Here is a 14010-nt window from a genome sequence, read left to right as displayed (position 1 = left end):
GCTTCATGACAGTGGGGTATAGACGGTGGGTTGAGTTGAGCCTGGCACTTTAAAAATCTACAAGTGTGACTGGCTCCTCCCCCTCTATGCCCCATCAACCCCAGTTTTAAAGAACTGAGCCCGAGAGGAGACGGAGAACAGACTGAAGAACAGAGAAGGAGAACAGGAAAAGAAACATCCAACATACTGACACACTGCAAGAACACAGCAGGCTGCAGTGATAAACAGTCACACAATAAAACAGACAAAACTGCAACAGAACTGAAGCAGAACAAACAACTGAGAACAGGCAAGAAGCACTGGGTGGGCGTCCAGTGTCCCCTGTGGAATCGGAGAAATGGATTTAACGGTAAGTACCAAAATCCTGTTTTCTCCTTCATCCACTAGGGGACACTGGAGCTTCATGACAGTGGGGACGTCCCAAAGCTACCCTCCTGGGGGGGAGAGTGCTGAACGCCCTGCAAGACACTACGACCAAAATTTGAAGCAGAAGCCGCAAAAGTGTCAAATCTGTAGAAACGTACAAAAGTATGAACCGAAGACCACGTCGCTGCCCTACAAAGCTGTGAAGCCGAGACACCTCTACGTGCCGCCCAAGAAGTACCCACAGAGCGCGTAGAATGCGCAGAAATGGATACCGGCGGTGGTCGAGCAGAAGCAACATATGCCTGACGAATAGTCAGACGAATCCACCTGGCCAAAGTTTGTTTAGACGCCGGCCAGCCACGCCGATTAGCATCATAAAGGACGAATAGAGCCTCTGATTTACGTAGGGACACATAAATGCGAAGTGCCCGAACCACATCCAAGGAGTGAGAATCCCCAGAAGAGTCCGACAACGCTGGCACTACAATCGGCTGATTCAGATGAAAACCCGAGACCACCTTGGGCAAAAAGGAAGGCCGGGTACGAAGTTCCGCCCGATCTTCGTGAAAAATCAAGTAAGGGGAACGGCAGGACAAGGCTCCAAGTTCCGACACACGTCTGGCCGAAGCCAGGGCCAATAAAAGGATCATCTTCCAAGTCAAATACTTCAATTCCACCTCCTGCAAAGGCTCAAAGGTGGATGACTGAAGAAAAGATAAAACAAGATTCAGGTCCCAAGGAGCCGTGGGTGGCACAAAGGGGGGCTGAATTCTAAGAACCCCTTGAAAAAAGGTCTGAACCTCCGGAATCAGAGCTAGGCGACGCTGGAAAAAAATAGAAAGAGCAGAAATCTGCACTTTAAGCGATCCCAAGCGTAACCCCGCATCGAGGCCTTTTTGAAGAAAAAGAAGAAGACGTGGTAAATGAAAAGAGGAAGTGGAGGATCCACGACCTTCACACCAGGAGATATAAGCCCTCCAAATGCGATGATAATGCGCTGATGTTACCGGTTTTCTAGCCCTAAGCATGGTAGGAATGACCGACCTAGGAACTCCATGGCTTCTTAGGATGGCGGTCTCAATAGCCACGCCGTTAAACGAAGCCGCCGTAAATCCGGGTACACACATGGACCCTGTTGTAGAAGGTCCGATCGTAGCGGAAGATGCCAAGGTTCGTCTGCCAGAAGGAATAAAAGATCGGAGTACCAAACCCGACGAGGCCAATCCGGAGCCACTAGGATGACGGTGGACGACTCTCGTTTGATCCGCTTGAGAATCCGAGGGAGGAGCGGAAACGGTGGGAACAGGTACACAAGGCTGTACGGCCAAGGGATCAGTAAAGCATCCGCTCCCACCGCTGCCGGATCCATGGTCCTGGAGCAGTAAAGGGGTAGTTGATGATTTATCCGAGATGCCATCAGGTCTATCTGTGGCTTCCCCCATCTGCAAACCAGTTGATGAAAGACCTCGGGATGAAGGGACCACTCCCCGGGATGAAGATCCTGACGACTGAGGTAGTCCGCTTCCCAGTTGTCGACCCCCGGAATAAACACTGCTGAAATGACCTCTACGTGTCTTTCTGCCCACAGAAGGATGCGACTGGCTTCTCTCATTGCCATCCGACTGCGGGTTCCCCCTTGGCGATTTATGTATGCCACTGCCGTGGCGTTGTCTGATTGTATCCGAACCGGAAGTCCTCGTAACAGAGGAGCAGCCTGTATCAAAGCTCTGTAGACTGCCCGCAGTTCGAGAACATTGATTGGTAAGAGGGACTCCTGCTGCGACCAAAGCCCCTGGAAGTGATTGTCCAGAACCACCGCTCCCCATCCGCGGAGGCTGGCGTCCGTGGTGACCAAGGTCCAATTCCAAATTCCGAAGCGGCGACCCGCTAACAGATGCTCCGTCCGAAGCCACCAGAGCAAGGATATGCGGGTCCGGGGAGACAGACGCACCAGCCGATGCATCTGTAGGTGGGACCCGGACCACTGAGACAGAAGATCCAGTTGAAATATTCTGGAGTGAAATCTGCCGAATTGGATGGCCTCGAAGGAAGCCACCATTTTCCCCAGGAGACGTATGCAAAGATGCACAGATACTTTCCTGGGTCTGAGCACTAGACGAACCAGCTCCTGTATGGCTATGGCCTTGTCCCTTGGCAAGAATATACGAAGCAGAACAGTGTCTAGAATCATTCCTAGGAACTGAAGTCTCTGGGACGGCATCAACTGAGACTTCTGGAAGTTCACAATCCATCCATGTTGAATGAGAATCTGATGTGTAAGGGACACTTGGTGTAAAAGGACTTCTGCCGTCGGAGCCTTGATGAGTAAATCGTCTAGGTACGGAACTATCGTCACCCCCCGAGAGCGCAAGTGAGACACCATGACGGCCATCACTTTGGTGAATACCCTGGGAGCTGACGAGAGACCGAATGGCAGGGCCTGAAACTGGAAATGAGCTTCCCTGATGGCAAATCTGAGGAAAGCCTGGTGAGGAACCCAAATTGGGACATGCAGATAGGCGTCCTTGATATCTATCGACACCAGAAACTCTTCTGCCTCTAGTCCTGCAATGACAGAATGGAGAGATTCCATCTTGAACCTGTGAAATGAAAGATACTGGTTCAATGATTTCAGATTCAAAATGGGTCTGACTGACCCATCTGGTTTCGGAACCACAAAAAGGTTTGAGTAAAACCCTTGTTGCCTTTGTGCAGTGGGAACCGCCACAAGGACCTCGGCCAGCAAAAGTTTCTCGATCGCTTGACGCAAAATTAGTTGCTTCAAGGGATCGACGGGCAAACCTGTTGTAAAATAACGCCGAGGAGGAGTGAAAGCGAACTCGATCTTGTACCCCTGAGATACCAGATTTCGAACCCAAGTGTCTGGAGAAGTCCGTCTCCAAACCTCCGAGAAACGCTGGAGGCGTGCCCCCACCTTCGGATTTCCGAGATGGGATGGGAGCCCGTCATGCCACAGGCTTGTCTGCTGGCTTGGGATCTGGACGGCGGCCAATATTTGCTTGACGTCCTCTAGTACGGCCTCCTCGCCCCGCTGAAGACGAACCTCGCGATCGTCCCTGAAATCTTGCCGATGCTCGAAAGGAACGAAAGGAAGGTCCCCTAAACGAGCGACGCGGAGGAGGTGCTGATGAAGGTAGAAAAGTACTCTTACCTCCAGTGGCCAGCGAAATCCATTTGTCCAGCTCTGGACCAAATAAAATATCGCCTGTGAAAGGAAGAGCTTCCACTGCTCTTTTTGACTCCGCATCCGCTTGCCAGGCACGAAGCCAAAGTGCCCGGCGAGCAGAGACCGCCGAAGCAGAAATCCTAGCGCCTACCTGGCCGATATCTCTGGAGGCGTCTCCTAAGTATACAGCAGACTCCTGAATATGTTCTGCCAAGGTAATCAGATCTGCTCGCGGAGTGCTGGATCTAAGACCCTCAGTCAATTGTTCCGCCCACTTTTCCACAGCCTTGTTGACCCAAGATCCTACCAAGGCTGGGCGGAGAAGTGCACCTGCGGCCGTATAAATGGATTTCAAAGTGGTTTCTAATCTCCGCTCTGAGGTTTCCTTCAATGTAGTAGCTCCTGGAACAGGTAACGTGGTCTTCTTTGACAACCGAGAAACCGAAGAATCCACAGGTGGCGGGGTCTCCCACCTCTTCCTATTTTCCGCAGGAAATGGGTAAAGAGAGAAGAAACGCTTAGGAATCTGGAATTTACGGTCCGGATTCTGCCAGGCTGCCGTCATCTGTTCATCCAACTGGAGAGAAACAGGGAATGTGACGGCCATCTTCTGTGACCTGGCAAATAAGGAGTCTTCTAACGATTCTGGAGCTTCCTGGCCAGAAATCTTAAGAACTTCCCTTACCGCTAGAATGAGTGCGTCAATACCTTGCAATGCCTCAGGTTCTTGTGAGTAAGTCTCTACGTCTGATTCGTCCAGCATCTCCCCTTCCTCCTGAGACGAGTGATCCGCTGCCGAATCCTCATCCGACTGGAGAACCGCCGGAAGAGCCCTCTTTTTAGATGAGCGACTTACCGTAGCTTCAGGAGCTTTAGACGCAGAACCCATCGCTTGAGCAAGGCTATTCACCGAGCGGACTAAATTCTGAGCCCACGCTGGTTCTGCTAGAAAAGAAGGGTGAGATGTGCCAGGTAGATCTCTGGCAGACTCCCGTTCCCTACGGGAAGCGGCTAATTCAGAAGAAAGGTCCGCCATGACCCCGGCCAAACTATTTATGAAGGAGGGAGTGACAGACTGCGTGTTAGCACTGTCTGCTTCACATGTCTCGCACAGGGAAGACCCTTCGGAGCGAGCATGGGTAAACTTCTTCCTGCACTTAGTGCAGGCAAACAGCTTTTGTGATGCAGTTTTTTCTGTCCTGGATGTCATCATGTACTCACAGACAAGCACCACATACAATTCAGGAATGCAGAAGAAGTATAGGGAGAAGCAGAATTACAATAATAATGCTACTCAAGTATGGGAGCAGACAGAGCAATAAGGGAGGAGCAGAATTTCAATAATAATGCTACTCAAATTGCATGCAGAGCAGTATAAGAGGAGCAGAATTTCAAGAAAATGCAACTCAGTAACAGGGGCAGACAGGCATATAAGGGAGGAGCAATCAATAGGACCAGAAAGTAGTTAAAACCACCCTCTGTATTTACAGACCCCCTGTAGATGCTCTCATCTGCTCCTCTCCCCCTCCGCTCAGTGCCTGCAGTCTGAGGCGCCACTCCCGTTCAGAGCGCGCCAAACTAGCCCAGGCAGTGAAGGAGGAAGAGGAGGAGGGACCCATAAGCTCCTCCCCTAATGGCCGCCGCTTTGTATGCGCGCGGCATACACTTATACAGTGGGACGTTCTGTCCCCGCACTAACAGCGGGGGCAAGCGGCACGACCGCCCCAGTGATAACCGTGCCGGTGCCTTTTACACAAGCACCGGCACGCAGAGGCAGGACCGCTGTGAGCGCGCCTACCTAACAGCCAGCGCCGGTGTTCTATCACAACACCAGCGTGGCAACTGACAGCGGGGCTGACAGCCGCGCGCTGTTTTCAGACCCAGCAGTTACTTTCACCTCTCCTGCTAGTCAGGAGAGGTGTGCTACTCACCGAGCTGCTGCGGCCAGAGCGCTGGGCAGTGAGGGGAGAGCGGGGACCCGGACACAAGCCAGTGGTAGCTGTGGCGGGGCCCCGCTGAGTCTGATGACTCCTAACTGCCTAAAGCAGCCTCCCCTCCATAGGGTGACCGGACACAGGCTGCAGTAGCCGTGTGGTCCCCTCTCTGGCGGCTCCCACGATGCAGGCAGACTGTCACAGCTAACAGTCTGCCTGTCCTCTTGCTTGATTCTTTTACAAATCATATAAAAATTAATATAAGGGCTGGAGACAGCCCCTGTGCACCGGCTCTACTCGGGCACATTCTAAAAACTGGGGTTGATGGGGCATAGAGGGGGAGGAGCCAGTCACACTTGTAGATTTTTAAAGTGCCAGGCTCAACTCAACCCACCGTCTATGCCCCACTGTCATGAAGCTCCAGTGTCCCCTAGTGGATGAAGGAGAAAAATACATGAGCATGGAGGCTCTCCACCAGGACCACCCTAAAGATTTATAAACACAGGAACAGAGAGGCTCTCCACCAGGACCACCCTACAGATCTATAAACACAGGAGCAGAGAGGCTCTCCACCAGGACCACCCTACAGATCTATAACACAGGAGCAGAGAGGCTCTCCACCACGACCACCCTACAGATCTATAACACAGGAGCAGAGAGGCTCTCCACCAGGACCACCCCACAGATCTATAACACAGGAGCATAGAGACTCTCCACCAGGACCACCCCACAGATCTATAAATACAGGAGCAGAGACTCTTCACCAGGACCACCCTACAGATCCATAAGGAGATGATGACTCTCCACCTGGACCATCCTACAGATCTATTAATACAGGAGCAGAGAGGTTCTTCACCAGGACCACCCGACAGATCTATAAGGAGCAGAGAGACTCTCCACCAGTACCACCCTAGAGATCTATAAATACAGGAGCAAAGAGACTCTCCACCAGAACATCCCTACAGATCTATAAATATTGGAATATTGGACCATCCTACAGATCTATAAATACAGGAGCAGAGAGGCTCTTCACCAGGACCACCCGACAGATCTATAAGGAGCAGAGAGACTCTCCTCCAGGATAACTCTACAGATCTATAAAAACAGGAGCATGGAGGCTCTCCTCCAGGACAACTACAGATCTATAAATACAGGAGCAGAGAGGCTCTCCACCAGGACCACCCCACAGATCTAGAATTACAGGAGCAGAGACCCTACAGATCTATAAATACAGAGCAGAGAGGGTCTCCACCAGGACCACGTTACAGATCTATAAACACAGGAGCAGACTCTCCACCAGGACCACTCTACAGTACTATAAATACAGGAGCAGAGAGACCCTACAGATCTCTAAATACAGGAGCAGAGAGGCTCTCCACCAGGACCACTCTACAGATCTATAAATACAGGAGCAGACTCTCCACCAGGACCATCCTACAGATCTATATTTACAGGAGCAGAGAGGCTCTCCACCAGGACCACCCTACAGATCTATATTTACAGGAGCAGAGAGGGTCTCCACCAGGACCATCCTACAGACCTCTAAATAGAGGAGCAGAGAGACTCTCTATCAGGACCACACTACAGATCTATAAATACAGGAGCAAAGGGCTCTCCACAAGGACAACTCTACAGATATCTTAAAAACTAGACCAGAGAGACTCTCTACCAGGACGATCTTACAGATCTATCAACACTAGAGCAGAGAGGCTCTCCACCAGTACCACCCTAAAGATCTATCAATACAGGAGCAGAAGGACTACCAGGAAGACCCTACAGATCTATAAATACTAGAGCAGAAGGACTCTTTAGCAGGAGGACCTATAGGTTTATCAATGGCAGGAGCAGAGAGAGCCTCTGCAGCAGTAGGTCTCTACAGATCTAACAATGCAAGAAAAAAAAGTCTCTCTACCAGGAGCACCGTACAGACATATAGATACAGGAATAGAAGCCTATCCATCAGGAGGATCTAACAGACCTAACAATACAGCAGTAAAGAGCCTCATCACCAGAAAAATACAGAGCCCTAAAAATAACTACTAAAATGCTAAATATAAGTATGGATTGTTTTCATGCTGTGTCATACCTGCTCTCCTGAGACGCTTCTCCTTTACTGTGATCAATAACATGCATCTGTGCAATATCGGGGGCAAACATCTTTACTTCAGCTCCTGCACGGCTCAGATGGACGAGGATCCTAAAATAAAGTGAGAGAGCCTTCACATCAGTCATAGGACAAGTCACAAGATGAGAACACCTATCAATATGGAAGAGGAAATATCACAAATGCAAGGTGTCGAGAGAGAGAGGGAGAGAGCGAAAAGAAAGCAAGGAGGCAAAGTATACAGTTTGCCATAGATGACAAAGCGGATGGACTGTCAGTGGGAGTGGTCTCAGAGGACAATGTGTCAGGGGGTAGGTATGCAAGTGGTCAAAGAAAAAAATCAAGAAACAAGAGGTCAGAAAAGGCAGAGGAGCGGTACCTGGATGGTAGGTCTACACTAAAAAGGTAGTCAATAGGTCGACAGAGTTAAAAGGTCGAAAGGATAATTGGTCTTTCATGATTTTTAGGATTTGGTTAAAATAAAAAAAATATATCATGTATCGACCTTTTAACCTTATAGATCTATTGACTGTCTAACTCCTTAATGTAGGCCTATCAATCCACACCCTGGAGGAGCAGAAGGTTAGGGAAGGTCCGAGGAGCGCAATGTCCGCCAAGGGCCGAGGAGCGCAATGTCCGCCAAGGGCCGAGGAGCGCAATGTCCGCCAAGGGCCGAGGAGCGCAATGTCCGCCAAGGGCCGAGGAGCGCAATGTCCGCCAAGGGCCGAGGAGCGCAATGTCCGCCAAGGGCCGAGGAGCGCAATGTCCGCCAAGGGCCGAGGAGCGCAATGTCCGCCAAGGGCCGAGGAGCGCAATGTCCGCCAAGGGCCGAGGAGCGCAATGTCCGCCAAGGGCCGAGGAGCGCAATGTCCGCCAAGGGCAACAGTACAGAGAGTAAGGGAAGCTCAGAGTAACAGAATGTCAGGAAGGTCTGAGGAACAGAAGCCCAGGAAGGGCCAAGGAACAAAAGGTCAGGGAAGGGTCAAGGAACATTGCCTTCAAAGAAAGATGAAGTGCTGGATCAGACGTACGCTGAAGCCTCATGGATTTCGGTTCCATCATAAACACCACATCCAGAAAGAACCTGGAAAAACATATTATAGAATATGATTTTTATACTTCTATTGTCTGTGTCCTCCATTTGAAATTGAATATAACACTTGTTCAGAGCTCCTCCCCTATATCCCACGCCAGCTTAATGTAAGTGCCGAGGGTGTGGGGCTTATTAGATGCTGCTTAGGAATCTTTACTTGTTGAGTAATTGACAACTCAACCGGTCCCAGTGCCACCTCACTCTAACCTAAGGGTGAGCAGTAAGCGACCCCCCAGCTGTTGTAGAACTACACATCCCAGCATGACCTGCCACATTTTTTGCTTTTTGACCATGTTAAAACTGTTGCAAGGCATGCAACAACAGCTGAAGGGCCGCTTGTTGCCCACCCCTGCCTGAGTATAACCGACCTGTAAGAAAGCACTGCGATATCTTCAGGAACAGGCGTACCAGCTTCAGAACAGTGGGATAGGGAAGCACAGAGTAACAGAATGTCCGCGAAGGACCGAGGAGCACAATGTCCGTGAAGGGCCGAGGAGCGCAATGTCCGTCAAGCCCATAACTCTGTGTGACTTGGTAGCGCCAAGCGTCTTTTCGTGCGACTTTTTACCTTCAAATGTGTCTTATTCGCACAGCGATGTGAATAGATAACACAAGCAGCTTCTGCTGAGTAAAATGATATGCAGCATGCCTTTGTTCTGTGCGTCTGCGGATGTATCTGCATGCATAATGCTATGTTACAGTGTTACCGCCGCAACTAGAAGGGCTGAATAGTGCGCAAGGAGGCTAGATGTTATGAGGACACATCTGTACCAATATAGCAATACTCCTAGTAGGGCTTTCTCTATGCTGGATCCTTGTACCCCTGCGTACACATCGTATTCCCATCACTACGATCTAATAACCATCCCCTGCACTGCACTCCATCAAGATGAGCAATGTACAACCACCTCACCTTCTTCCTCCACACCCACTCCCTCCCTCACCTCCTTACTCCACACCCACTCCCTCCTCACCTTCTTCATCATCTCCTTCCTCCTCACCCACTCCCTCCTCACCTCCTTCCTCCACTCCCACTCCCTCCTCACCGACTCCCTCACCTTCTTCATCATCTCCTTCCTCCTCACCTCCTTCCTCCACACCCACTCCCTCCTCGCCTTCTTCATCATCTCCTTCCTCCTCACCCACTCCCTCCTACCCTTCATCATCTCCTTCCTCCTCACCCACTCCCTCCTCCCCTTCTTCATCATCTCCTTCCTCCTCACCCACTCCCTCCTCCCCTTCTTCATCATCTCCTTCCTCCTCACCCACTCCCTCCTCACCTCCCTCCCCTTCTTCATCATCATCTACTTCCTCCTCACCTTCTTCATCATCTCCTTCCTCCACACCCACTCCCTCCTCACCTCCTTCCTCCACACCCACTCCTTCCTCACCTCCTCCCCTTCTTCATCATCTCCTTCCTGCCCACCCACTCCCTCCTCCCCTTCTTCATCATCTTCTTCCTCCTCCTCACCCACTCCCTCACCTCCTCCCCTTCTTCATCATCTCCTTCCTCCACACCCACTCCCTCCTCACCTCCTTCCTCCACACCCACTCCCTCCTCACCTCCTCCCCTTCTTCATCATCTCCTTCCTCCTCACCCACTCCCTCCTCACCTCCTCCCCTTCTTCATCATCATCATCTTCCTCCTCACCCACTCCCTCCTCACCTTCTTCATCATCATCATCTCCTTCCTCCTCACCCACTCCCTCCTCACCTCCTCCCCTTCTTCATCTCCTTCCTCCTCACCCACTCCCACCTCCCCTTCTTCATCTCCTTCCTCCTCACCCACTCCCTCCTCCCCTTCTTCATCATCTCCTTCCTCCTCACCCTCTCCCTCCTCCCCTTTTTCCTCACTTCCTCACCCACTCCCTCCTCACCTCCTGCCTCCACACCCACTCCCACCTCACCTTCTTCCTCCACACCCACTCCCACCTCACCTTCTTCCTCCACACCCACTCCCACCTCACCTTCTTCCTCCACACCCACTACCTCACCTCCTGCCTCACCTCCTCCCTCAACTCCTCCCCTTCTTCCTCACCTCCTCCCTCATCTCCTTCCTCCACACCCATTCCCTCCACACTCCTGCCTCACCTCCTACCTCCTGCCTCAGCTCCTTCCTCCTCACCCACTCCCTCACCTTCTTCCTCCACACCCTCACCTCCTGCCTCACCTCCTCCCTCCTCACCTTCTTCCTCCATACCTCCTGCCTCACCTCTTTCCTCCTCACCCACTCCCTCACCTTCTTCCTTCTCTTCTCCCTCTACTCTTCCTTTCTCAGGGAGCATATCATTTTCATTGGTATACAATCAGGAAACCGGCTGATGTAAGCCTGATTACTTTATCCCGGCGAGGGTTAAATGACAGGCGTCTAAATCTAGATGCCTGTCATTTTTCCTTCGATCGGGATGCCAGGCGCCGCGGGGGGGGAGGGTTAGGTTTAGGGCACCCGGGGGGGGACCTAGGGTTAGGCACCCCCATGGGAGGGTTACCCCCCTGGGGGACTTTGGTGTAGGCAGCGGGAGAGGGGGGGTTAGGCACAGGGGGGGGGGTGGAGGTTAGGGTTAGGCACCCCAAAGGAGGGTTAGGGTTCGGGGGGTTAGGTTAGTTTGTACTTACCTAGGAACGATCGGGATTTCCAGCGCTGTCGAGCTGCCGCTGCTGGGATCTCTGCATCTGTCGGACTGACGGTGCCGGGAATCGAACTGCAGGCCATGCGTCAGCCGGTATTTCATACCGATTCCGTTTCTTTGGCCTTAGACACTACCTCTATGCCAACAATACACATATTTACCTCTGCTGAACTCTCTTTCTCTGTCCTGGATGGTACAACAGTTACCTTACATAGTGCTGTCGTGTCCTCTTCCTCAATATTTCTACAATCAGGGACTTTTAAGCTACTACAAAGCTCTAATCATTTCTCTCCTTCATTACTGAGATCTGTCCTCTCTGATCTTCCCAACGCTCACCTCGCCCCTCTCCAGTCTATTCTAAACACTGCCGTCCGCCTCATTTTCCTTTTTCGTTACTCTACCTCTTTAATCCTGTATATATAGCTGTATAACAGGTTATATGTCACTGATCACCTGATGTACAGCTATAGATTACAGGAGTGATGTCACTGATCACCTGATGTACAGCTATAGATTACAGGAGTGATGTCACCGATCACATGATGTACAGCTATAGATTACAGGAGTGATGTCACCGATCACATGATGTACAGCTATAGATTACAGGAGTGATGTCACCGATCACATGATGTACAGCTATAGATTACAGGAGTGATGTCACCGATCACATGATGTACAGCTATAGATTACAGGAGTGATGTCACTGATCACATGATGTACAGCTATAGATTACAGGAGTGATGTCACCGATCACCTGATGTACAGCTATAGATTATGGGAGTGATGTCACCGATCACATGATGTACAGCTACAGATTACAGGAGTGATGTCACCGATCACCTGTTATACAGCTACAGATTACAGGAGTGATGTCACCGATCACATGATGTACAGCTATAGATTACAGGAGTGATGTCACTGATCACATGATGTACAGCTATAGTTTACAGGAGTGATGTCACTGATCACCTGTTATACAGCTACAGATTACAGGAGTGATGTCACCAATCACCTGTTATACAGCTATAGATTACAGGAGTGATGTCACCAATCACCTGTTATACAGCTATAGATTACAGGAGTGATGTCACCGATCACATGATGTACAGCTATAGATTACAGGAGTGATGTCACCGATCACATGATGTACAGCTACAGATTACAGGAGTGATGTCACTGATCACATGATGTACAGCTACAGATTACAGGAGTGATGTCACTGATCACATGATGTACAGCTATAGATTACAGGAGTGATGTCACCGATCACATGATGTACAGCTATAGATTACAGGAGTGATGTCACCGATCACATGATGTACAGCTATAGATTACAGGAGTGATGTCACCGATCACATGATGTACAGCTATAGATTACAGGAGTGATGTCACTGATCACATGATGTACAGCTATAGATTACAGGAGTGATGTCACCGATCACCTGATGTACAGCTATAGATTATGGGAGTGATGTCACCGATCACCTGTTATACAGCTACAGATTACAGGAGTGATGTCACCGATCACCTGTTATACAGCTACAGATTACAGGAGTGATGTCACCGATCACATGATGTACAGCTATAGATTACAGGAGTGATGTCACCGATCACATGATGTACAGCTATAGATTACAGGAGTGATGTCACTGATCACATGATGTACAGCTATAGTTTACAGGAGTGATGTCACTGATCACATGATGTACAGCTATAGATTACAGGAGTGATGTCACTGATCACATGATGTACAGCTATAGATTACAGGAGTGATGTCACTGATCACATGATGTACAGCTATAGTTTACAGGAGTGATGTCACTGATCACCTGTTATACAGCTATAGATTACAGGAGTGATGTCACCAATCACCTGTTATACAGCTATAGATTACAGGAGTGATGTCACCAATCACCTGTTATACAGCTATAGATTACAGGAGTGATGTCACCAATCACCTGTTATACAGCTATAGATTACAGGAGTGATGTCACCGATCACATGATGTACAGCTACAGATTACAGGAGTGATGTCACTGATCACATGATGTACAGCTATAGATTATAGGAGTGATGTCACTGATCACATGATGTACAGCTATAGATTATGGGAGTGATGTCACCGATCACATGATGTACAGCTACAGATTACATGTGTTTATATATCTTATAATATATATATATGATGATAATATAGCTATATACATTAGATAGTCAGCTCCTGGGAACAGTCACTGCATCTCTTGTCCCATGTTATTATATGGAAACGTTATATACACACCACTGCCACCCTAGCTGCGGGGTTTCCCTGTGTCCTGTGCAGGGCCCGAGTCCCCAGCACGGATAACGCGAGCCTGGAGCTCCGGGAACCGAGAACAGCCGCCATTACCGGGACTAAACTTCACCTTCAGCCCCACTCCGCAAACAGCGTAACTCACTTTCCAGAATAGCGTGACGGTACAATGTGCCCACTAGAGGCCAACTCCTGACTCGGCCCTTCTTAGCCGCCGCCATTGTACTGGAGCCTAGAGCTTCTCTGTATAACTAAAAAGGTATCGTCATAGGCAAAATGGCGTCCGAGGCATTCGTGCCAGAATGTGATGCCCTGTGTAATACACAGTTTTCCCTCTGATGTCTGACACTGAGATGGCTACAAACATACGGACTTTGCGCAGCGTCTGTCTCCTCAGCTCCTA

At 50.1% G+C, this 14010-nt stretch overlaps 1 protein-coding gene across 1 annotated transcript in view; it reads right to left on the bottom strand.

Moving 5' to 3' along the window:
• Positions 1 to 13760, bottom strand: part of LOC148443401 (glutamine amidotransferase-like class 1 domain-containing protein 3, mitochondrial) — an 84926-nt gene extending 71166 nt beyond the window's left edge. Inside the window, exons 1-3 of the mRNA XM_088462880.1 lie at positions 13596 to 13760; positions 8623 to 8675; positions 7574 to 7684 (exon numbers count right to left, since the gene is read on the bottom strand). Coding sequence (XP_088319006.1) covers positions 7574 to 7684; positions 8623 to 8675; positions 13596 to 13700 — 269 coding nt within the window. The 5' untranslated portion in view covers positions 13701 to 13760. The remainder of the gene's footprint in view (positions 1 to 7573; positions 7685 to 8622; positions 8676 to 13595) is intronic.
• Between the last annotated feature and the right edge of the window lie 250 nt (positions 13761 to 14010).

Source organism: Taudactylus pleione, unplaced genomic scaffold (genome assembly GCF_031769625.1).
Source record: "Taudactylus pleione unplaced genomic scaffold, aTauple2 ptg001280l, whole genome shotgun sequence".
Lineage (NCBI taxonomy): Eukaryota > Metazoa > Chordata > Amphibia > Anura > Myobatrachidae > Taudactylus > Taudactylus pleione.
Note: the sequence above shows the minus strand (reverse complement) of the source record. Positions and strands in the feature narration are given on the sequence as shown.